We start from the raw sequence: 24,217 nt of genomic DNA, 5'->3' as shown, positions 1-24,217 counted from the left end.
TTCTCACAATTACATCTGAACACAATCTCATAACGCTGTAGCTCTGATAATGTTATTAAAAGCCGACGACACCATCAGCAGTTTTGAAAGCTTAGCGCTCGTCTTATGAGGAACGGTTGAGGTCTCTGGGTTTGTACTCTTGGAGTTTAGAAGGATGAGGGGGGGGGGGAAAGAGAGATCTTATTGAAACTTACAGGATACTGCGAGGCCTGGATAAAGCGGACGTGGAAAGGGTGTTTCCACTTGTAGGAAAAACTAGAATCAGAGGGCACAGTCTCAGACTAAATGGGCGATCCTTCAAAACAGAGATGAGGAGGAGTTTCTTCAGCCAGAGGGTGGTGAATCTGTGGAACTCTTTGCCACAGAAGGCTGTGGAGGTCAATCAGAGTGTCTTTAAGACAGATATAGATAGGTTCTTGATTAATAAGGGGATCAGGGGTTATGGTGAGAAGTCAGGAGAATTGGGATGAGAAAAATATCAGCTATGATTGAATGGTGGAGCAGACTCGATGGGCCGAGTGGCCTAATTCTGCTCCTATGTCTTGTGGTCTTATTTCCAGGGACCACGGTTTAATAAAAAAAGATCATGGGCAGGTACTATGTAAGCAACAGCGGTGACACAACTTTTCTGACCAGTAAGTAAAGACTGTAACTACTTGAGCACCAAGTCAGTCACTACCAAAATATGTGCGTGCCTCTGTTACTGTAAGAACCCCATGTTTATCACAACCTGATTGGTGGTGCACAATGCTTCTGGAAGATCTAGGATCTCGGCTTCACTAACTGATAAATTAAATGGGGTGCAACTTTACAGTTTTTTGCCTGCATTTCACACTCTTAGCAAGTAATAATATACATTAACTCAGTTAAGAAACCAGTCACGCGGCAGCACAGAACTCAAGTGAAAGTGACCGTGGAAAGGATTGCCTACCCCAAGATCTTTAAGAGTCTTCACCGCACTTTTTGCAAGACAGAAGGTGGCACTCTCACCTGCAGGACAAAGAAAACATGGTGAACCAGCAGATCTCCTCTGGTGTTACACATGGCAAGTTGGAGGATACACAATGCAACAGGAGTGATACACCATACAATGCACAATGTGCTATACTAGCGTTAAGACGGAGTTGTGTTCCTTTAAAGCCCACAAATCTAATTGCTGTAAGAAAACACTGGTTGAATATCAGAGTTTAACGTCTATTTGGCGGGAGAAATTTGCAGATGGGATTGCCCTTCTGTACTTTCAGCTTCAGATGGAATGGTGCCTCTCCCTTGTTTCTGTCGGATTAGGTGCAACGCCTAAAATGGACCACACGCTTACAAACCACTTAATACATATATACTAGTAGGCTTAGGCACATTATATAGTGGAGTGCAGGGTGTATTACTCCGCTGAGAAGATGAAGCAGTTTATGCTGACTTGTCCCAGTTAAGACCACAAAGTCTAATTGTTGTCTGGGGTTAATTAGCAGTTCAGTTGTTAGGGACATTGCGAATTGAGTTGGCTTTGTCTCTAATCACGAGATGACAGCCTTTTGTGCTCTTTTGTCCAAAATAATTTTGACTCTTTTTTTCATAGGATGATGTGGAATTGGTCCCATGGAGAGTCAGAATGTTGTGGGTTTGAGTCCAACTACAGGGTTTGAACAGAAAATCTGGGTCAATGCGTTACATCTGTGCTGAAGCAATGTTGCATTTCCAGGTGGGTTATCCGATGGATTAGATGTTAAGCCAAAATTTAATTGGTCCTTTAAAAACCGTTGATAGGATTTCTACTTTGACGAGCGAACACAAATCACTAGAAATAATAGGATCTGAAACATGTGGAGAAGTTACCAATAATCATTTACTTCCCAAGATCACAGATGTGGTTTGCACTCACTTTGAAAAAGGATTGAAATTGGAATAACAGTAACATAACAGAACTCACCAAATACTGCAATCTTCATTTCTGTTCTGGATAACAGATACTTGTGAAACTTGCTGATGTATTCCATTTCTGAAAACCAACAGCATTTTTTTTTAAAAACTGTTAACATAGTCACTGACCCAAGAAAATAATTTATGACAGAAGATTAGATTGCATATTTTGGGCCTTCCTCCATTTTGAGCAGCATTCAATCAGCCATCACATACAGATGAATAAACCATTGTTTGGAAAGGGAAGGGATAAAAAGCACAATAACTCTTTTATATCCTGCATATATTATGGAAAAAAAACCTCCTGAATGAATGCAGCTCCATTTTTGTAGCTGGTCTTATTAATGCTGAATTTTGAGAAATGATGTGATGCAGCTGGTTTCCAGACTAATCACTGACTGAGGAACGTAAAGCTATTACAACAATATACTGACCCCATGACTAGCCTCAACTTTCCTCATTACTGTGTAAGCATTCATGGTCAGCTGATAAATATGGCTTTTATGACTAATCTTTGGAGATTTCTGTTATAATACTTCCAAAACGTTAAGAGCATTCCCAGTTCTTTTCCAAAATCTCCATACATTTCTGAGCACCCTGATAACCACATCAATAAAAGGCATTCTGCTTCGCTTGATTAATGCTCCTTTTAGCAAGTAAGCCTAACCCAATGTAATTGTTTGCTTATTCAGTGATCAAAGGTATTCAATGAAAATTGAAAGACTCTTGCTTCCTGTCAATCACTATTGATCGGAAATGTAATTGAACCAGCCAGGTTAATACTGTGACTACAAGCGTATGCCAGAAGCTTGGAATTCTGCAGCAAGTAACTCTTTTCCAGTCTTCCCTTTTCACCATTTGCAAGGCACAAAAGAGCACTATAAAGGAATACTCTGCAGAACCCTGGATCAGTGCAGCCCCAGCAATTCTCATGGGTCTGGACACCGCCTCGATCAAAGCAGCCCACTTGATTGGCATGCCATGCACCACCTTAAACGTCAAACTGCCTCACCGGGGCACACAATCTACAAAGTACACCGTGACAAGCTGCCAAGGCTTCGTCAACAGCACCTCTCACACCTCAACATATACCACCGAGAAGGACAAGGGCACATAAGAACACACCACTTCCCAAGTTCCCTTTCCATGTCTGTCACCACCTGGGACTCCCTATCCAACAACATTTTGGATGCACCGACACCATATGAACTGCAGCTGCTCACCACCACCTTCCCAAGGGCAATTACGCATCGTTTGTTTGCTCAGTATTGGAAAATGGGCACCTTGGCGGTCAAGCAGAATCACAAAGCAGCAAAGCCATTGAAGGTGTTCAGAGAAGAGATTGCCGAGTCATTCTAGATTACCGAGTCATTCTACCTACCATTTTTGCTACAATGCATTACACAATACCTATCTTGACTCACTCAAGAACAGATACAATCGATTCAGCCATTCTAATGCAAGATCACTGCCAAACGTCATTACTTGCCACCAACAGGCAGAGCTCAGTGTCTATCAGCTAACGATCTCAAAATAACTAACTGAATGAAGACCAGAAACAACAAGCGTTAAGAATAGTTCAATGCCATATTTGATCGGCACAATGAATAAACTCCAATGATTTTTAAACTTTGAATCCTGATAACAAAGACCGTAATCTAACAATCAAGATGTTATTTTACTTTGCTCAATCATTTCTTTTGTATTTTACTTGGAAGAATTATAGATTGCAAACCTTACCTCACTTTGGTTCTTGGCCGCGGTGAAAGTTAAATAAATAAACCTTCGATGAAGAAGAATCAGGGAAGGGAAATAAACACTGGCCTTAACAGCAACCCTCACAAACTGTGACTGTAACTTGTTGAACAGTTTTGATCCCCCTATCCAAGGAAAGTTATACTAGCGTTAGAGGCAGTCTAGGAAATGTTCACTAGGTTGATCCCGGGTATGGAGTGGTTTTCGTTTGAGGAGAGGTTGAATAGGTTGGCCCTGCACACATTGGCGTTTTGAAGAATGAGAAGCAACCTTATTGAGGGGGCTTAGTGACAGAGTAGATGCTGAGAGGATGTCTCCCCCCCTCCCCCCCCATGGGAGAGTCTAGGACCAAAGGGCATAATCTCAGAGTAAGGGTCACCCATTTAAGACAGAGTAAGGAGGGCAGTGAATCTATGGAATTCTTTACCGCAGAGAGCTGTAGAGGCTGGATCATTAGATACTGAGATAGACAGATTTTTAATCAGTAAGGGGTTCAAAAGTTATGGGGATAAGGCAAGAAAGTGGAGTTGAGGATTCATATCCGATCAGCCATGATCTCATTGAATGGCAGAGCAGAATCGATGAGGCCAAATGGTCTACTTCTGCTCCTCCACCTTATGCTCTTATACATATTTCAAAAGTCACAAATACAAGTGAGCAGTTGACGTCCTCAGTAAAACCTACCTTCAACTGGAACTCTAAAGCTTTGAATGAAAACAGCAGCTGCAAAGTAAGCTTCCAACAAAGGGCCCAACAGTCTCTGTAGGAAGGTGATGAACTCCTGATGATCCTGAGATTGGCTCACCTAGAACAGTTAAATTTTAGAATAATCTGCAGTTGTATAAACAATATCTTAATGCGCTAATTGATCTTGCGTGGTATTGCTCACGGGCAATGTTTTGAATTGATCTTGAACATTTCATAGTACACACCGAGTACCACAGCTTCCCTCTCATACTGTCCCCGAAAATGATAGCATGAATAGAAAATCAATCTAGATGATTAGCAGGGACCAATTTAATGCATTTAGCATGGATCAATCAGATGGGAGACTTAAGCAATGTGGTTCGGAGAGATCAAAGAGTTGCACTAAACTTTGATCAACAAATGTTACACAGGTAAAGAAGTAATATTTTTTCTTTAATATCTCCAGCACAATGACGCAACTAAGAAAGTATTGCTTCCTTTGCAGCAGCAACCATAAGTATGTGTGTAAACACCTCTGAACTTTGTTTTGAGCACCAAACTACGACCTAGAATTAAATTGTTGAAATTTTACATTTCTAACGAATTGATTTTGTAATACCACACCTTTAGATAACGGTCTCGCTGCTCTTCCCCATAATCACTGTCATCTTCTTCATCACTTCTCCACGATAGACCATCTGGATATTTATTAGCCCATGTCTCCTCTGTAGGACTGGGGCTCAAATCCTCCTGATCATTTAATAAATAAAGATCTGGTTATGATTTGAAAAACACATGTGCCATGTATCAAATGGTCATTGGATAGACATATGGACGATAAGGGAATAGTGTAAATGGGCTTTAGAGTGGTTTCACAGGTCGGCGCAACATCAAGGGCCGAAGGGCCTGTACTGCGCTGTAATGTTCTATGTTCTATAGTTGATTGCATTGCATTATAACCATAACACAGACAGTTGGATGTGAAGTACATATCCACCTGTATCAGGAGAAAACTGTCTCTATTTCTCCATCTCTATCAATTGCTCTATATATAATATATATGATCTGTGTGCGCATGTGTTTTTGTGCACGTGTTGTGTGTGTGCATTGTAACAGAATGAATTACAAGATACCCTTTAGGGTGTCATGAATTAGAATGGCAAATCACTGGAAGAAAAAACATTGAAAAAGTTTGTGTGACACTAAAAGGCGGCCGGCACAGCGAAGTGGGAATTAACCTTCTGAGCTGTTTGATTTAGTTGTGGAGTTTACTCAGCAACATTGTAAGGAAGTATGAACTGTTCAAATCAATTTTGGATAATTGATGGGTTCCATTTGAAAACCATAGCCAAAATCTTTAAGAAACTTGCCTAAAGAACTAAAGTTATGTACAAAGTCACGGAAACCAAGAGCACGGCATCGCCAATGTTTTCTTTTGTGGCTCAACCTGCATTTCTGTAAACTCAACATCATTGTTTCCCAGCAAATTACCACTGGTATAGGGAAAAAACAAATGGTGGGTGCAGCATTATGCTCCACTTTTTTCCTTTTCAGCTGTGGTTGAATTCACAAATGATTGGTTTTTGTGCATGTGTGTTTAAAATAGATTGTTTGCTCACCTCTGCCACCATCAGGATGCCGTACTGAATAAACTTTCCGACAGCATCATGGCAAACCTGGTACACTGCCTGACAGGGCTAGAAATGGAAAGGATCAGATAAATTTGCATATAAATCACTATGACATTGCTACCAAAATCTACGTACCTTACAAAAATTATATACCTGCACACCTCATTCCAGTTATTCATAACTGATCACAATTCTCCCCTTTAAGCCATAATTATTGGAATGTCCGTAGTTATTGATTACACCATAAAGCTTGTGCACCTCATTTTTGCACTTACCAACGCTACTGCCACTTCATTGGAAAGGAGGTGGCACAGACTAGCAGCTGTGCGAATAAGTCTTTCTTGGCTGACCGTTAGCTCCATTTGGCTTGGCTCTGTAATCTTCTCCTTCAGAATAGCACAGAGGGAACAGGCTGAAACACAGTGAAAGTAAGAATGACAACTGACTACGAACAGAACTGTGGGACTGCCAAGTTACATGGAAGAATTATTCCGCTCGAAGAAAGCATGTACCAAAAGACACCTCTTAGACTGCCTTGGAAACGTTCTACAATTATGAAACAAAGTAAAGCACATATCACTTTTTGTTTTAAACTTAATTTTCCTTTGTCAGATTTACTTTTTCTTTACATCAAATAAGCTTACATAATATGAAACATTCATGAAGTGAACCCACTGAAACTTTGTGCTAAATGGGCGGGTGCGAATCTTATCAATGCTGCATTGATAAGTAAAAATGGCAAATGTCTAAGAATAAGTTTATTAAGAACCAAGTTCCAAGAGTCTAGTGAAGAAAAACTATTTCCTTTCCACTTCTCCTGAATAAATACTGGCCAGACAGGATGTGGAATATCATGCTCCCAGTTTTGGCAGGATAACTCCCCTGACAGCCTCCTCTGACGTTCAATTCAATCATGGTTGATCTTCGACCTCAATTTCGCCTTCCTGCACTGCAGCATATCCTTTCATCCCCTTAGTACCCCAAAAATCTATCAATCACTGGTTTGAACATATTTAACAACTGGGCACCCACAGCCCCCGAGTTTCAAGGATCCACGGCCTTTTGGCCTCAGAGTGGCATTTCATCACGATGATACCTGCAATGAAGGGACCGAGCTACAATGCGAGCTTGGGGAAACCCAGCTTGCATTCTCTACAGCTATGGAGAAGTTAATCAAATCTTATGGCATAGGAAGCCATTCGGCCAACCCTTCTTTTGCCATGTTTTGAAAGAGGTATCCAATTAGTCACACTCCTTCGGTCTTTGCATATAGCCCCGTCAACCTTTGCTCAAGGGGTGAATTGATTATGATGTTCAAAATAATGAAAGGAATTCGCAAGATACATAGTTAACACTCTTCAGCGTCAATGCTTTAATGGAGGAGCGTATGGACTGGCAGAATTAAACTTCACCCCAGTAACACTCCATCAGATTGAAAAACGCTCATATTTCAAACACACACACACCTGTACCAAGACTCCCCTAGATTCTCCAAGTACATCATTTGTTTGGTAGCTTGAACATTTTGATTATCAAAATAGCTTCGCTGGAAAATTAAGTTGAAGCAATCAGTGGGCAAGAGAAGAGGCTGAACTGCCATCCAGTGCTGACACCTTGACACTTAGCACTTACCAAGTATTGCTTCTGTGAGAAAAACCTGGAAAATGCCATTGCTGTAGAAATTCAGCTCGAACAGGGCTGGAATTGTCGTGGTTGGAGCAATAAAGAACTCACTGTTGCGCCGGGAGCTTCTGACATTGACGCAGTCACCCAGCAAGTGCAGCGCATGCATAACAACATCTTCTGAATTTCCAGAGAAACCCAGGTCAAAATCCCGAGCCAGTACCACCTCCTTCATAGAGAAGAAATCTTCTACCAACTTAGATAAATGGACACCCTGAATAAAAGTTGCAATTCAAGAAAAGTAAATCACCCAATTAAGTAAAACCCTTGCAAATCAGATACAATCACATTTACTATTATGGTTACCGATTTGAGAAATTACAAGAATTATGAGCAAAGTATGTTGCTTATATCGCTGAGTATGGTTATATATAATGCTGATAGTTATTATGTCAAAGACCATCACTATTTGGAGCTCGTGATCCTTACTAGGTCAGGCAAGAAGTGCACACAGTTTATTCGGGGAGAGCATTCAGCCCAGATCAAAATCATACAATGAAATTGGGAAGGGACAGCATGTATCATTCCTGATTTTGATGATTTTGCCCCTTTAATGGGGGAGCAATGTAACAGTACATAAGAACGTTGGAAATCAGCGCAGGAGTTGGCCATTCGGCCCACCGAGCCTGCTCCACCATTCAAACAGATCGTAGCTGATCGACTACTTCTCACACCATTTTTCCTACTATCCCAATATTCCTTGATGTAAGATGTATTCAGTAAAGTTATTCTGCACAGTGAATGCTGGGAAGCCAAAATCCAGGAGATTCATATTTATCAGTCTGAAAGACCCATTATATTAATTATGCTGAGTTAATCCACCCAGGAATTAAAACAGAACTTGAGTATTACTCAAAATAGATGTAACAAAGTTTTCTGTCTTGCACTCATTAGACAATAGAATATTCACAAGATTACCAACATAAATGGAAAACAACAATATATACTGCATGAAAAGAAAGTGATAATTGGTTGGCAAGTTGACTCTGATTAGTAGAGGTGTTGCCATGGAGAATGCACCAGTTGATAATGATTGACAGATAATTGCCAAACATTGTTTGAAAGTGAAAACCAGGCAGCTTGACCCTGATTGGTCAAGGTATTTCCCTGGGGGACGAATCATTGAATGGCAGTCACTATTTTGTTTCGCTGAAACAGGTTCAACTTGTGTACGGACAGAAAACTTCACAGGTTCAATGTCACTTAGAATCACTGAATCATACACAAACATAAGGCTGTTCAGCACAGAACGGACTTGCTGCTTGGCCCATTATGTTTGTGGAATAAAAATTTCGTCCAACCTCACACTGCTTGTACAATGTTGGTACTTTTAAGAAAAAAATGAAAACTAGATTATGCATTTGTCTTCCAGGTATCTAAGGTATCTAATGCAAGATTTTTCTATTGTAAGATTAATTATAATGTGTGGCTAGATCGTGATAAGGAATGCCAGTAGAGGCTGCAAAACGGTATGCATAAAGCATCGTACAATTACTTTACTGGATGCACGAATACAGCATGCAAACAGCAGTGAATTTTATAACTGGGAACGTATATTAGAATGGCCTGATGCACTTCGACTTACTTCCAAATATCAATTTTATGTAAACATATCCCTTCGATGCGTTTGCATTTTTACTTTCTGAAGTGTTAATGTATGGAAAATAACTAGATTCCGTGCATGGACAAGTCTTTTGTGTGGCCTTTTGATTTTCTTTCGTGCAACTGCAGTATTCTGCATTGCAGGCTGCTTGTGGCAGGATGGGAATTTGGAAGATGTGCACACATTTGTTGTAAATTGTTGCCACCTTCAGTTTATGCTCCCATGTGCAATGCTCCAAGCACGGGGACGATAAAGATTTAGTCAAGTAATTTAAAAGCAACATGTGACCAATCATTTTAGAGTCATCGTCCCCACAGACTTTCTCTGCAGCTGTGTACCGAAGCTATGCTTAATAAACCTTGCAACCTTTGCCCATGGCATCACATGCCAGCCTCGATACATGGCTCACAAATGAAAAGCTCTCACCTTCCTGTGCCTGTAAAGCAACAAACAGGCAACAATGTGAGTGGACATCACAGCAGAGCATCTACTGGCAGCTGGAAATTATAAATCAAATGGAGATACTTAAATACAATGCCACAAGACAATTTGGAGATGATTCATACACTATTTAGTAGACATGATTGATGATGTTTAACTTTTCCCAAAAGTATTTGTTTTCAATTTCTTTCTAAAAGAAACCTGAATGAGTAATAACCAAAGGATTTGCTGATGGTAATGGGCGGCGGGGCAGCACATTGGTTAGCACTGTTGCTTCACAGCGCCAGAGACCCGGGTTCAATTCCCGGCTTGGGTCACTGTCTGTGCGGAGTCTGCATGTTCTCCCAGTGTCTGCGTGGGTTTCCTCCGGGTGCTCCGGTTTCCTCCCACAAAGTCCCGAAAGACGTGCTGTTAGGTGAATTGGACATTCTGAATTCTCCCTCAGTGTACCCGAACAGGCGCCGGAGTGTGGCGACTAGGGGATTTTCGCAGTAACTTCATTGCAGTGTTAATGTAAGCCTACCTGTGACACTAATAAAGATTATTATTATTTTGAAGGTAGGCTAGAATAATGAAGGAGATGGTAAAACATTACTCCACAAACCATTTGGAAAGAAGTTGCGTTAAATTGGCATGTTTTTCTCTTCCTCGACTGAAGGCAATAACTCATACCATAATGTAACAGGCATTAATATCTCGTTATTACCTTAGTCAGCTGCCTATGCCAACAACAGTGTATGGCAAAAGGCTGTTCAACTGTGGGGTGGTAATGTCCATCACAGGTTGAGCCTGATCCTTTCCTAGCCAACATATTTTAAGTCGGCGACACTTAACAGCAAACAGGAAGGGGGACTCCTGAATTATCACTCAAGGATCCAACAGAATCAACTGTAGAATACCCAATGGTTGCCTTATCTGAGTTTGGCTAATCCAACAGAGGTTATACAGAATTGCATGAAAGTTATAGCACAGAAACAGGCCATTCAGCCCAACCGGCCAATGCCAGTGTTTATACTGCACACAAGCCGTTTGCAGCCTTATCTTTTAACCCTTATCAGCATTTCCGACTACTCCTTTTATCCTTGTGTACGTATCCAGTTTCCCCCTACATTTATCAATGGCATTCAACTCAACTGCTTGGTGTGGTAGGAAGCGCCACATTCAATTTGAATTTGGGACCGTCAACTAAAACATGTCCTGCAATTTTACCCATACGTCCTGTGTTTACATTTTTATTTGCATTGCTAATTCATAAAACAGCATTGTTTTGTTTCAGATAAAACAGGGTGTATAATTTGAAAGTTGCAAACAAAATGTCAATGCTCAAATGATTAAAGTCAACACTTACTGAACAATGCATGTTTGGCTACATTGGAAATCAACTGGCGCCTGTATTGTTCATCTGAAAAATCTCTGGAATTTATAATTGGAACCTGGTCGGGTTCAGCATAGTCAAGGCCTGGTCTGCATGGACAAAACAGAGCATAGTGCAATAACATAGGGATAAAATAATTCTTATTTCATTATATAAGATAGTCACAGATCAAAATAGAAAATTATGAAAACACTGTCTAATGGGCAGGTTGTCAACTGAAATGCAGAAATTTACCAATGGTAAAAAAAGGAATCGAAATTAAAATAGAAAATTTTTCTTCATGTAAATTTGGTCTCTTAGCTCCTTGAAAGCTTTGAATCATAGAAACTCACTGATAGTGTAACGTTTGGACAGTAGAATCATTTCTAGCCAGATTGAACAGAATAATATTCAAAAAACAATAAATGTTTTTGGAAAAAACCTTCAGAGATTATTAATTAATGTAGAGATTGTCAATTAATGCAGTATAAGATCGTAATGTGATAGTGTATAATAGAAGTTCACATGTACTGTGGCACAATGTGGTTAAATCACAGGCTCACACATGTAATTCCCCATAGACTGAATTCCCAATCTGGATCAAACAACCATAAAGACACTGTGGTATTTTAAAAGAGAAGCTTGCAGACCACGGAGGTACAAAATAAACAAGAACTTTATTGGGAAGGTGTTGTCACACAGGCTGCTAGTTTAGACTGACTGTTAGCCCGCCTAAACTGCGATGATGCCATTGGTCGGTCAAGTGATCGGGCTCTTAAAGTGACCCGCTTCCAACTAGGAACAAACATGAAATACAACAGATACAGTAAAGATAAGTCAAATCTCCTTGAGGCAGAGCTACAGAGCAACATCGGTAGAGGCCTGGGAACAGGCTCCCTTGTCTAATTTCATGGTCAGCATATGGCATCCATTTGAGTGGAAAGGAAAATAAAGATGAAATGGAAATTTGCGTGTACATTAGCATTCAACATTTTAAAAAAATTAAGAGCCAGCAAATCATGGATGAATAACCTTTTTGGGTGATGTTCATTGAAGCAGTACCAATTGGTGTCACCTGCTATCTATGTCAGGGGCATCATTTACAGTCAACCAGCATTTATGTTACTGAATCCTATCCTGAAGCTCCTTTGAAACAGTTCCCACAACAGTCAAATCTACACTGAAACAATGCTAACTTGAATATGGGAAGTTTTAAAATTTCTTTGCAAACAGTTACCATTTCCTAACAGGTCTACTGTTGTTAATGAAACGTCTGTGCAGGCCATCAGAGTAATTATGCTTGCTGGCCTTATATGGGACAGACCCGAGCATTCTAACTTGCTTCAAGTGCCTGCAGTCAAAAAACATGGTCATGTCTCTGCAGGTAGGCCAGTTTGCTGCTGTGGGAGGCAGGGTCGCAGTTCAAGGTGTGGTTCGTAATCGCTTCTTTTGCACGATGGAATTCAGTTTGTTGTTGAATACAGACAACATAAGTGGGCATTTCATTTCACTCCAGAAGCCAAGTACTGCAAACCTTACCTATCAGTAATAATAGACGGCAGAAGGATTTCCTCAAGGGAGAGGGCAGCAGGTAATGGACGGTTTCTTTGAGCATCGATGTATTCCTGCAGTAGCAAAAATTACATTTTGGTTTTTACTTTGACTAGTCATTGTCATAGCCTTTAAATGAGTCATTTTCTTCATTAAAATAGCAGACAAAGGAACTTAAGCAAACGGTAATATTTGAAGAGCATAATTCCGAGGCACTTATTTTTAAAGAGCCAATAATCAAGAGTTGGCAAAATAATTACACTATTAAGTCCTGTTTTTATCTGATAATAAACGAAGACTTAACTCGTAAAGCAACATGTAAAATCTTCTTGAGGAAAGAAAAACAGTTGATGAAGAGACCAGAAGCAGTATGTGAGGTGCAAGAAACTGACATTCCCTGTAGGTATTCAGAGGACGCACAATGTACAACAATTAAGAAAACGCAATGATCCATGCAGGGAAAATAAAGCAATATTATCATTCATCCTAGTTGATGTTCCCAGAACGCAAAGTATGTTCTTTCATACCACATAACCCCATTTTCTTTTGCGTTGCAAACGTCACATTTGAATTGCACGGTTTTGCTACTCCGTAATCTCAAACGAATCACAATGTATACATTTCCGTTAATCGGGAGAATAAATCAGTATGTGGAATGATTGGTTCAACAACGTTGAATAGGTCACATTTTTAAGCACTATATTCAGGAGATTTTCCAATTTTATCACTCACCTTAACAGAGAACGGCTGTCCAAAGTCTACTCGGACGCAGCCAAAGTTTTTCCGAAGCATTCTGAAGACACCTTGTGCAACACCCCAAAGACTCTCTTTCTTTTTGGGTTTTCCCTAGAAAATAATAATTTCTTTTTAGCATTTCGATAGTTAATTCAGGATTGAACCAGCTACTGAACCATTTTAGTTTAAAAAGAACGCTGCGGGTTTCTTGCCACAGAACTAAACTAACAAAAGCTGCTCAGTCCCTCAAAAAACTATCTTTTGACATTAAGCTTTATGTTACGCCAACGATGTAGAATCTGGCTCTCATTGGTGTGGTGGTATGTGTTAGGGGTCATGTGGGACTGTGAACCGTGATGCTATTGGCTGACAGATCCCGGGTCCTGGTTGGCTGCTGACTCCTGGCTACGCCCTGAAGGCGGAGTATAAGAACCCGAGCTTCTCCCCGCCGCTTCATTCTGTTGCTGAACTGCTGGGGACAAGTCTCGCTTAATAAAGCCTGAATCGACTTCATCACTTCTCGTCTCTCTCGTAAGTCATTGTGCGCTACAATTTATTAAGCGAGACTTGTCCCCAGCAGTTCAGCAACAGTGAACTTGTCCCCAGCAATTTGTCCACCCCCGACCACGTGCGATCCATGGGGGCGGCCATTTTGTCCACCCCCGGCCGCATGCGATTCATGGACGCCACCATCTTGGATGACAACAAAGGACCCCAGCATCGACGGCTCCACGGGGTCAGAAGAAGACGCCGCGACACTACTACCACGACTGGCTTCGGTGACTCTGGATCAATCACGGCCCCGGATGCTCCAGACGACGACAACAACGGTGCTGATCAACGGACACGAGACATCATGCTTGATCGACTCCGGGAGCACCGAAAGTTTCATTCACCCAGACACGGTAAGACGCTGTTTTCTGACCATCCATCCAAGTACGCAAAAAATTTCCCTAGCTGCAGGATCCCACTCCGTAGAGATCAAAGGGTTCTGCATCGTGAACCTAACGGTGCAAGGAAGGGAGTTTAAGAACTACAGGCTCTACGTCCTTCCCCAACTCTGCGCGCCCACATTACTGTGATTAGATTTCCAGTGTAACCTGCAGAGCCTAACATTTCAATTCGGCGGCCCAATACCCCCACTCACTATCTGCGGCCTCGCAACTCTCAAGGTTGAACCGCCGTCCTTGTTTGCAAACCTCACCCCGGATTGCAAACCCGTCGCCACTAGGAGCAGACGGTACAGCGCCCAGGACCGGATATTTATTTGGTCTGAAGTCCAGCGGTTGCTGAAGGAAGGCATAATCCAGGCCAGCAATAGTCCCTGGAGAGCCCAGGTGGTAGTAGTTAAGACCGGGGAGAAGCAAAGGATGGTCATAGACTATAGCCAGACCATCAACAGGTACACACAGCTAGATGCGTACCCTCTCCCCCACATATCCGACATGGTAAATCGGATTGCCCAGTATAAGGTTTTCTCCACCGTGGACCTCAGGTCCGCCTACCACCAGCTCCCCATCCGCCCAGGTGGCCGCAAGTACACAACCTTCGAGGCAGACGGGCGTCTATACCACTTCCTAAGGGTCCCATTTGGTGTCACGAACGGGGTCTCGGTCTTCCAACGGGAGATGGACCGAATGGTTGACCAGCACGGGTTGCAGGCCACGTTCCCGTATCTCGACAACGTAACCATCTGCGGCCACGATCAGCAGGACAACGACGCCAACCTTCAAAAATTCCTCCAGACCACTAACGCCCTGAACCTCACATACAACGAGGAAAAGTGCGTTTTTAGCACAAACCGGTTGGCCATCCTGGGATACGTAGTGCGCAATGGGATAATAGGCCCCGATCCCGAACGCATGCGCCCCCTTATGGAATTTCCCCTCCCCCACCGCTCCAAAGCCCTGAAACGTTGCCTGGGGTTCTTTTCATATTACGCCCAGTGGGTCCCCCAGTATGCAGACAAGGCCCGCCCGCTAATACAGACCACTACCTTCCCCCTGTCGACAGAGGCTCGCCAGGCCTTCAGCCGCATCAAAGCGGATATCGCAAAGGCCACGCTGCGCGCCATCGACGAGTCCCTCCCCTTCCAGGTCGAGAGCGACGCATCCGACGTAGCTCTGGCGGTCACCCTTAACCAAGCGGGCAGACCCGTGGCCTTTTTCTCCCGAACCCTCCACGCCTCAGAAATCCGCCACTCCTCAGTGGAAAAGGAAGCCCAAGCCATAGTGGAAGCTGTGCGACATTGGAGGCATTACCTGGCCGGCAGGAGATTCACTCTCCTCACCGACCAACGGTCGGTAGCCTTCATGTTCGATAATGCACAGCGGGGCAAAATTAAAAATGACACGATCTTAAGGTGGAAGATCGAGCTCTCCACCTTCAACTACGAGATCTTGTACCGTCCCGGAAAGCTGAACGAGCCGTCCGATGCTCTATCCCGCAGCACATGTGCCAACGCACAAATAGACCATCTCCAAGCCCTCCACGAGGACCTCTGCCACCCGGGGGGTCACTCGGTTCTACCATTTCATAAAGTCCCGCAACCTCCCCTACTCTGTGGAGGAGGTCCGTACAGTCACCAGGAACTGCCACATCTGCGCAGAGTGCAAACCGCACTTTTTCAGGCCGGATAGAGCGCACCTGATCAAGGCTTCCCGCCCCTTTGTACGCCTCAGTCTGGATTTCAAAGGGCCCCTCCTCTCCACCGACCGCTACGCATACTTCCTGAACGTGGTGGACGAGTACTCTCGTTTCCCCTTCGCCATCCCCTGCCCCGACATGACAGCGGCCACAGTCATTAAAGCCCTTGGCACCATATTCACACTGTTCGGTTGCCCAACATATATCCATAGCGACAGGGGATCCTCCTTCCTGAGTGACGAGCTGCGCCAGTTCCTGCTCAGCAAGGGCATAGCCTCGAGCAGGACGATCAGCTACAACCCCCGGGGGAACGGCACGGTCTGGAAGACCGTCCTGCTGGCCCTACGGTCCAGGGATCTCCCAGTTTCCCGGTGGCAGGAGGTACTCCTGGATGCTCTCCACTCCATCCGGTCGCTGCTGTGTACCACCACTAACCAAACGCCTCATGAGCGCGTCCTTGTCTTCCCCAGGAAGTCCTCCTCCGGAACGTCACTGCCGACCTGGCTGGCGGCCCCAGGACCCATCTTGCTCCGGAAACATGTGCGGGCGCACAAATCAGATCCGTTGGTCGAGAGGGTTCACCTTCTCCTCGCGAACCCGCAGTACGCCTATGGGCGTACCCCGACGGCAGACAGGACACGGTCTCCCTGCGGGACCTGGCGCCCGCCGGCAACACCCCCCCCCCCCCGACACCGATCATCCCCTCCCTACCACCGGCGCACCCCACGACCGCCCCCTTCCCGGGGGGATCGGACCTCCTCCCGTGCCCGCCCAGGAGTAAAACAGGAACAAACACCGAAATGCTCCCGGAGACGACAACGCCTGAGCAAGCACCTGCACCACCACCGGGGCTGAGGCGATCGACGAGGAAGACCAGACCGCCCGCTCGACTCGTGGCATCCGCGTGTCACCAAGAATGTTGTTGTATTGTAACAAAAAAATTTTATTTTGCTTACTAATATTGTAAATAGTTTCACAAACTTTGTACATAGCCCAGTGTAGGGCTAAAACTGTAGTAACATGTCCGAAATTTTCCTCTCAGGACCAGCCTTGTAAACCCCTACCACCATGCGAACCACCACCCCGCCGGGTTCCCTTTTAACAAGGGGTGAATGTGGTGGTATGTATTAGGGGTCATGTGGGACTGTGAAGCCGTGATGCTATTGGCTGACAGATCCCGGGTCCTGGTTGGCTGCTGACTCCTGGCTCCGCCCTGAAGGCAGAGTATAAGAACCCGAGCTTCTCCCCGCCGCTTCATTCTGTTGCTGAACTGCTGGGGACAAGTCTCGCTTAATAAAGCCTGAATCGACTTCATCACTTCTCGTCTCTCTCGTAAGTCATTGTGCGCTACAATTGGTTCCTGAAATTAAGCAGCAATTCCCAAGGTTCAACATATGAAACTACGACAACTGAACAGGCAGAGAATATTTGACCATAGCTCGACCTATACGCTCTGAACTAAAACATATCTTTATAACAGTAAATACTGAAATAGTTGTCCAAGTTTGATGGTATTTCTCTTGGTGTGCCCTCTGTAAAGTTAACGCATGAATGAGGTGGTACAATTGGAACAGATGTTTCTTTGTGCCCTGATGCAATGCTGCATTATTTATATTAAACAACCTATAATAAATGTTTTCACTTCCAGTCTACACTATAGCAAAGCAAAAAACAGTTCCGCGAAAGCACTCTCGGTTATAATCAAAACAGCATTAATGTTACCCACCAGCTGTTCACTGTTGTAATTGCCTTCAATGATCCTGTCATACGAGATTCCCACTGGAATAATCATAACATCAGCAACAGTGTTTTCATAGAGGCTATCGACCACGATAGAAAGAAGGCCCGTCATTGCCATGTATGGTTTACCACTCCGAGACCGCGTGCCTTCCACAAATATCTCCATAAACTGCTGCTGACGGAGAAGTTCCGCGATGTACTACGAAATGGAACAGATAACACTCAATTAAAAATAAATCAGTCACACCATTGCTTACTCATACACAACTGTACGGCTGCCCACTAACTCCTTGCACCATTCATTTTTGAACACTTATTTTCATGTTCAAAAATAAATGAATACAGATACACAAAGCACTGTTCCACAGACCAGCGGATTTTCTTTTTAAAAATCCTTTCACGGTTTGTGGACTTCGCTGGCTAGGATGAAACTTTGGATAGTAAAGGCACCAACTTAAAAGAACAGGCTCTTCCCAACACAAAAGATAATTCAAGTTTAGACGGTTCCCGTTGGTCCAATGGACTGCCAGGCAACATCTTAAACTCAGTTTACTTAAGCTACACCTTAAAACTGTGGGAAGACCAAAACCACAAATTAATGCAACAATAAAACTTCCTCCAGGAGGTTGCATGCCAGTAGGCAGCAGAATCCAGTCTGGATTGATGATAAATTAGAACTATACAATACAGTACGAGAAAAAACAATTCAGATCTTTTCCACTGTGAATAAAACTAAAAATGTGTTTGTGGTAACAAAAGGTGCGAGATTGAGAGTTTAGTCAGCAGCATAGCTGCATAACTGTAGAAAATAAATTTGGATCCTTCCATAACGTGGTCCACCAATAGTGCAGAATTCGTGCAGGTCCATCGTGGATCCCAAAATGTAGGGTTTGCCCAGTGTGATATTAAACCGCACAAGTCGGGGAGGCTTCAGCTCAGTAACTGAGCTCTGCTGAGGCAGCGTTCCCCTACATTAGGAAAGAGGAAAGAGGAAAACCTACCTGGTGCTGCTGTTGGCTGCCCAGTCAGCCCTGCCGGATAGTGTAGGCCTGAGAACTGGGCACCAAGAGCAGACACGTTGGGTCCAATTCACGCACATATCGAGCTACCATGGGAGGAAATGCTGATTGATCTAGGAAACAAAACTTACCTTTAATACCCAGTTGGACTAAATTCACTGGTACCAGTTAGAACATGGTCTCAAGATATAGATCCTGTGGACCGCATTATAGCAGGGTCCCAGTGGACATACTGTTAATTCTTCCAAAGATTTGTTTCCAATTTTGCACATCAAAACTTACCACACGTAGGACAGCTCGATATAGGATATCCTTCCGTCCATCTGCACAAATATCCAACTTTCGACGGATGAAGAAGCCACCTAGTTTTCGTATGAGTGTGCTGGAAGATCAACACATACTATCTTAAAATATTTTAATTGTAATGGCTACAACAAACTAATTTCAGTGCCATATTTCAGGCATCTAAACACTCCTGAAGTGTAGATGAACTTCCCAACTTCAATTTAAAGCAGCATCCTTTCTAGTCTGCCGTGTCAGAAAAGACATGTTCCAATAACCCTCCCCCAACACATATTTTACATTCCCCAATATGGCCGAGACACATATTTAGAGGCATTTATATACAATTTGGTTTGGGCCTTCACTTGACATCGGACCGGTCCTTTGCGGCTTTGTCCATCCTGCTCGTACCTGGGGTTCCTTTTTGTTTGCCGTCAACCCCCCCCCCCTCCTCCCAACTCCCCCCACCTCCCCCTCCCACCGCACCCCCCCCCCCCCCCCCTCCCTCCTCCCACCCCCTGCTCTACTGGTTGCTGGCTGGAGGTAAAGGCTAAGGCATCATGCCCCCACGCCCCTCCCCGACCCCCCCTCCCTCCCCATGAAGAACTCTGGCTGATCTGATGCCCCGAAGATCGTTACATTTGGGCATGGCTCCACACTCACTCCCACAACCCTGGACTTGGCCTGGAAGAAGGGTGTCCAATACCCGACAGCCTGGGGCAAACCCTAAACATGTGGGTTTGGTTGGCTGGTCCTCCCTGGTACTATCATTCGAGTTCTGGTTAGGTGTGTTCTGTGCACCACCTGGTTGTTGTTATGAAGATGCTTTCTTGTAAAGATAAGTGTTGGTTTTTGCACAGATTTTTTTTGATAATGTATAATTTATTGGATATAAAATAACTCAATAAAACAATCCCCCCAAAAAGGCAAGTTCCTCACGGCTACTGACAATTACAATGAACTGCATTTACCTGTCATTTTAAAGCTTTACATTTTAAAACTAGTCAATAGACTAGAGCAATGAATCACCTTCTATTCAATGCAGAGTCACACAATGGAATGCAGAATCACTGCTAGGAACCAGATTAAGACAGCATGAACCATATGCAGACTAAAGCTAACCTTTAACCCAAACCTCCAGTGTACGTACGAGCCTGTGTGACATTTCCATTTCCCACAGCAACCACTATCGGAGTTTGTTTTGTAAGAATGCTAATTTACACCAAAGTAAAGGCAGTCTCAGGCCGCGAGACCCATTTCCACCAAGAACTGGAGCCAGTTCCTCAAACCTGTTTCACAGAATCCTTCCGTGCCACAATGAAAAGACAACGTAAGCCCATCAATGAAAACTATAGTTCAAAGTGTACCCGGTGGATTGCACTTTGCTGTTTTGGATTTTAAAATTCATGCCAACGCCTTTACTGCCCAAACTTATGGATAAAGAAATAAAACACAGGTCATTCATCCCTTTCAGTCTGCTCTACCTTGTTAGCTGAGATTGCCTTGTCCTTTTAATTGCAATATCTTGCTCTTTTTGCTTTCCAATCAAGTATCAATCGCTTTCTTAAACACCAACTGATTCAGCACCTAAGACCTTCTAAAACATGAATTCCTCTGGGTGAAGATTTTTAATTTCTCTAAAAGTTCAGAACAAACATACAAATCATTTGTGAGCAGAGGTTTCGCAGGAAGCTTCGGGTTGCTGACAATACAACGGTGCTGCCTGGCCTTCTTGCATTCAGCAGGAGCCGAGAAGAAGAAAAAGAGCGTTTGGATTCAACAAACTCACCTGAAAATGGGGATATTCAGATTATTTCCAGCAGCAATGTGTGGCGCTTTGATATTATGACAGAACAGAATGAAAGTGAGCAGCAGGTAGTCAATGTGCGATTTGTGAACTGGCAGGAAGATCAACGGGACATTCTGCTGCAGAGAGAGCAGAAAACATGAGATCAATGGAATAGAAACTGCTACTTGAGAAATATCAGAGACCCTTTCGACATGAGGCCAAAACCTGGTCAAATGAAAGCAATATATTCACCCTTCATTTGCAATGTGCACTCTACCATTATAACTGGGAAATGAGTGGTAGAACTCATTTTCCTATAACTATCTTGAGTATAAGCTAGCAGTAATATCAGAACTACAAATTGTTCAATGGCCAAATCTTCACACAAACTGCATGAAGATCTGCAAATCATGCACCATTAACTAGATTAAAACAAGCTTAAGATTGCATAGATTGACCCTGCATCAGATATATTTCGCAAAATATATATATGATTTCAACTTTTTGGTATCTCATCTCAGACTGCAGACGAGTATCACCACCCTACACTCATGTCTAAATGTCAATTATTATCCATGTGTATATAAAATACTTCAGTATAATCATTACGCAATCTAACATGACAATGATAAATCCTACCAGCTATCATACTCTGATTATTAAAACAGTTCACAACACATTTCTACAAAAAACAAATGGTACAAGCACTAAACATCATGCTGGAGACCAGATACCCTTGCCTCTGTACCAACAGATGGGAAAGGAAGGGGGTTGGTGGGGAGAGAGGGGAAAGGAGGGTGGTGGGGAGGGAAGGAGTTGGGGTGTTGGTGGAGGGGGGCCCAATAGGACACTGCCTGAACTATCTACGGAGGCAGAAAAAACAAAAGAACCTTCAATTATGATGTGCCAGGTTCCAGGAGTCCTCCAGAGGGGGTGACGGGAGACACAGTGTCAGGCAGAGTGATCCCTGCACCCCACTGCAGAGAACCTCATGTGCATCCTGCGCTCCCAACACTGGGCGGCTGACAGCCTTCGGACAGCTGCCCTCCGGGCCAGAATCCTCCACCACACTGAGTGCGGCAGGCGACACAGGCCCAGCAACCAACCCAGGGCCTGCCCTGATCCCACCACCGAGATCATCGACAGGCAGGATCAGGCATCTCCCGGGGTCCCGGGCCAGTGGGAGGTGGTGGTACAGATGCCTACCAGCTACCAACAGAAATTTGTCAGTGTGATCAATTAAGTAGAAGCACAAAGTTTATGTTGCTCTATTTCAGATAGTCAGGTGTGAAGGACAGGACTGGAATCTAATGTTTACACTTATAAACTTTTATTTAGAAGGACACATACCAAACAAGCACCTCCAAACCCCACAACTATAGTTTCAGTTTGTTCCTATATATGAGATGTAAATCCTCAGTTAATGACCACCACCTGTATATAATTAGTTGCTCAATTCCTGTACAATTAACACATGATCTACGGCCGGGGAACATATAGCAAATGAAATAAATATGATATTATTATTTTTTTAAATTTAGAGTACCCAATTCATTTTTTCCAATTAAGGGGCAATTTAGCATGATCAATTCACCTATCCTGCACATCTTTTGGGTTAAGGGGACGAAACCCATGCAAACACGGGGAGAATGTGCAAACTCCACACAGACAGTGACCCAGAGCTGGGATCGAACCTGGGACCTCGGCGCCGTGAGGCAACAGGGCTAACCCACTGCGCCACCGTGCTGCCCTCATAAATATGGTATTAAAGAGAATAAGAATAATTTAACTTCTGAAATTCAGACGATGGTTAAAAGGCATTTAAGCATTGTTCTCAATTTAGAATGTTATTAAATACCTCAATTAGATTAGAAATTTAAACTGCTCCCAATGTACAATATTCTACAATTAACAGGCGCCAATCATTGGGAATTAACAACCTTTAATTAAACTGGCAACTCCCAAATTGCATTTACACGAATGAATGCAACATTTATTTAATAGGTAAATCAGGTTTGGAACAAAATCACTGGTTACCATCAAATAGTGCTCTGTGTCTGGAGCCCCACATTGGAGAACCATGATTTTTACCTCAAGTTCGAATAGTTGCAATGCCCAAATGAAAACTATTACAAGTTAAATATAATCAGCTACATTTTGTTCCTTGCAGCTCAATGCTTTTACTTCATGGCAGTTCAATGTATCCGGTTAGAGTTAGACAGTTCAGGTGATGTTACTGAGCTGCCAAGAATTTACTTCAGTAAAACAGTTTTCTAAAAATTCAAACTGCTCAATCTCATTGCACTCCTTGGCTGCTCTCCCTCTCTCCTCTGCCCCACACCATCAGCCGACAACCCCTCCCACCCGTCGGAAGAAAATGCAGCTTCACTCATTTTAACTCTTTGCCATTTCCTCATCCACGGTTTGCTCTAGGCTGGCAAAGATCTGTCCTTGGCAGCAAGAAGGTGCATGTCACTGACAAGCTTCTCCAAAACATTTCAAGTTAACAAAGGGAAACGATGGAGCTAATGCCTTGATGCCACACCGAGATGCAACTTTAAATAGAACAGAGTGGGCCTGGGAAATCAAACAGCTTTTTTGATAAAGCTAGGCTGCTTCGGTGGAGAATGGGGGGGGGGGGGGGGGGAGAGAAAGAGAAGAGATGGATGGCTGGACAGGATCTGAAACCTCACTATCAAGTGACTTTTCCACCTCCCCACCCTCAGAGAGGTTTTTCTATTTCTAACTGGACCATTAGAGGGGAGTATTGTACAGTGGAGAAGGCAAAGCGATAAGGCAAAGGATCTATGTTGTACCAGTACATCTCCTTTCAGTTAAACTCAACATGGGTATCGTTGGCATCTGAGAAGATTTGAGCTTCACCCACATATCTACTCTTGGCCAATCAGAAAGTCTGACATTAGAAACTGCGCTAGTACCCAACAAAGAGAAAAGGGCAGATTTTAAATAAAAAGATCACAAAAGAAGCTGAAGGAAGACACGCTCCTCCTCTACTCTAAGAAAGCCTCTTATTTCGCCAGGTTATTTAAGATCGCTCTGTCACAGCACTGACTTTGCTTAGATTAACACCAGATAAAAGTATTTGGGTCACCTGCTACGCTCAATCAGCTCACTTTCAAGTTTGTGCCTGTAATTCTGCCACGTTTGCAAACCTATTCCAATTATAACCATAATCATTACCCAAGGGCAATCATTTGTGTAGCAGAGTTAAAACCTTAGTGTCAAAAAATGAACCTTTGTTACTAGTTAATAACTAGTGAGTGATATTTTATTATGGCAGTATTATAGGGTTGGTAAGTTCCACTGGAAAATTACCAGGTGAAAGAAAGCTGAACTCATTTGAAGTATGCTGAAAGATCGGCA

At 43.4% G+C, this 24,217-nt stretch overlaps 1 protein-coding gene across 6 annotated transcripts in view; it reads right to left on the bottom strand.

Annotated features, from left to right (window-relative positions):
• The window catches only part of gpam (glycerol-3-phosphate acyltransferase, mitochondrial), an 86,492-nt gene that overhangs the window by 6,900 nt on the left and 55,375 nt on the right, over nucleotides 1–24,217 (bottom strand). For 5 of the 6 annotated variants that reach the window (XM_072479506.1, XM_072479509.1, XM_072479508.1 and 2 more), the window contains exons 8-21: nucleotides 20,834–20,970; nucleotides 19,045–19,144; nucleotides 17,730–17,942; nucleotides 13,355–13,468; nucleotides 12,611–12,696; nucleotides 11,066–11,181; nucleotides 9,703–9,773; nucleotides 7,623–7,887; nucleotides 6,266–6,402; nucleotides 5,979–6,056; nucleotides 4,984–5,109; nucleotides 4,357–4,477; nucleotides 1,928–1,996; nucleotides 932–990 (exon numbers count right to left, since the gene is read on the bottom strand). In XM_072479506.1, coding sequence (XP_072335607.1) covers nucleotides 932–990; nucleotides 1,928–1,996; nucleotides 4,357–4,477; nucleotides 4,984–5,109; nucleotides 5,979–6,056; nucleotides 6,266–6,402; nucleotides 7,623–7,887; nucleotides 9,703–9,773; nucleotides 11,066–11,181; nucleotides 12,611–12,696; nucleotides 13,355–13,468; nucleotides 17,730–17,942; nucleotides 19,045–19,144; nucleotides 20,834–20,970 — 1,692 coding nt within the window. The remainder of the gene's footprint in view (nucleotides 1–931; nucleotides 991–1,927; nucleotides 1,997–4,356; nucleotides 4,478–4,983; nucleotides 5,110–5,978; nucleotides 6,057–6,265; nucleotides 6,403–7,622; nucleotides 7,888–9,702; nucleotides 9,774–11,065; nucleotides 11,182–12,610; nucleotides 12,697–13,354; nucleotides 13,469–17,729; nucleotides 17,943–19,044; nucleotides 19,145–20,833; nucleotides 20,971–24,217) is intronic. The other variant, XM_072479505.1, reaches the window with a different exon arrangement.

Source organism: Scyliorhinus torazame, chromosome 16 (genome assembly GCF_047496885.1).
Source record: "Scyliorhinus torazame isolate Kashiwa2021f chromosome 16, sScyTor2.1, whole genome shotgun sequence".
NCBI classification, from domain to species: Eukaryota; Metazoa; Chordata; class Chondrichthyes; order Carcharhiniformes; family Scyliorhinidae; genus Scyliorhinus; species Scyliorhinus torazame.
The sequence above is the reverse complement of the archived record's forward strand: the minus strand, read 5'-3'. Positions and strand labels throughout refer to the sequence as shown.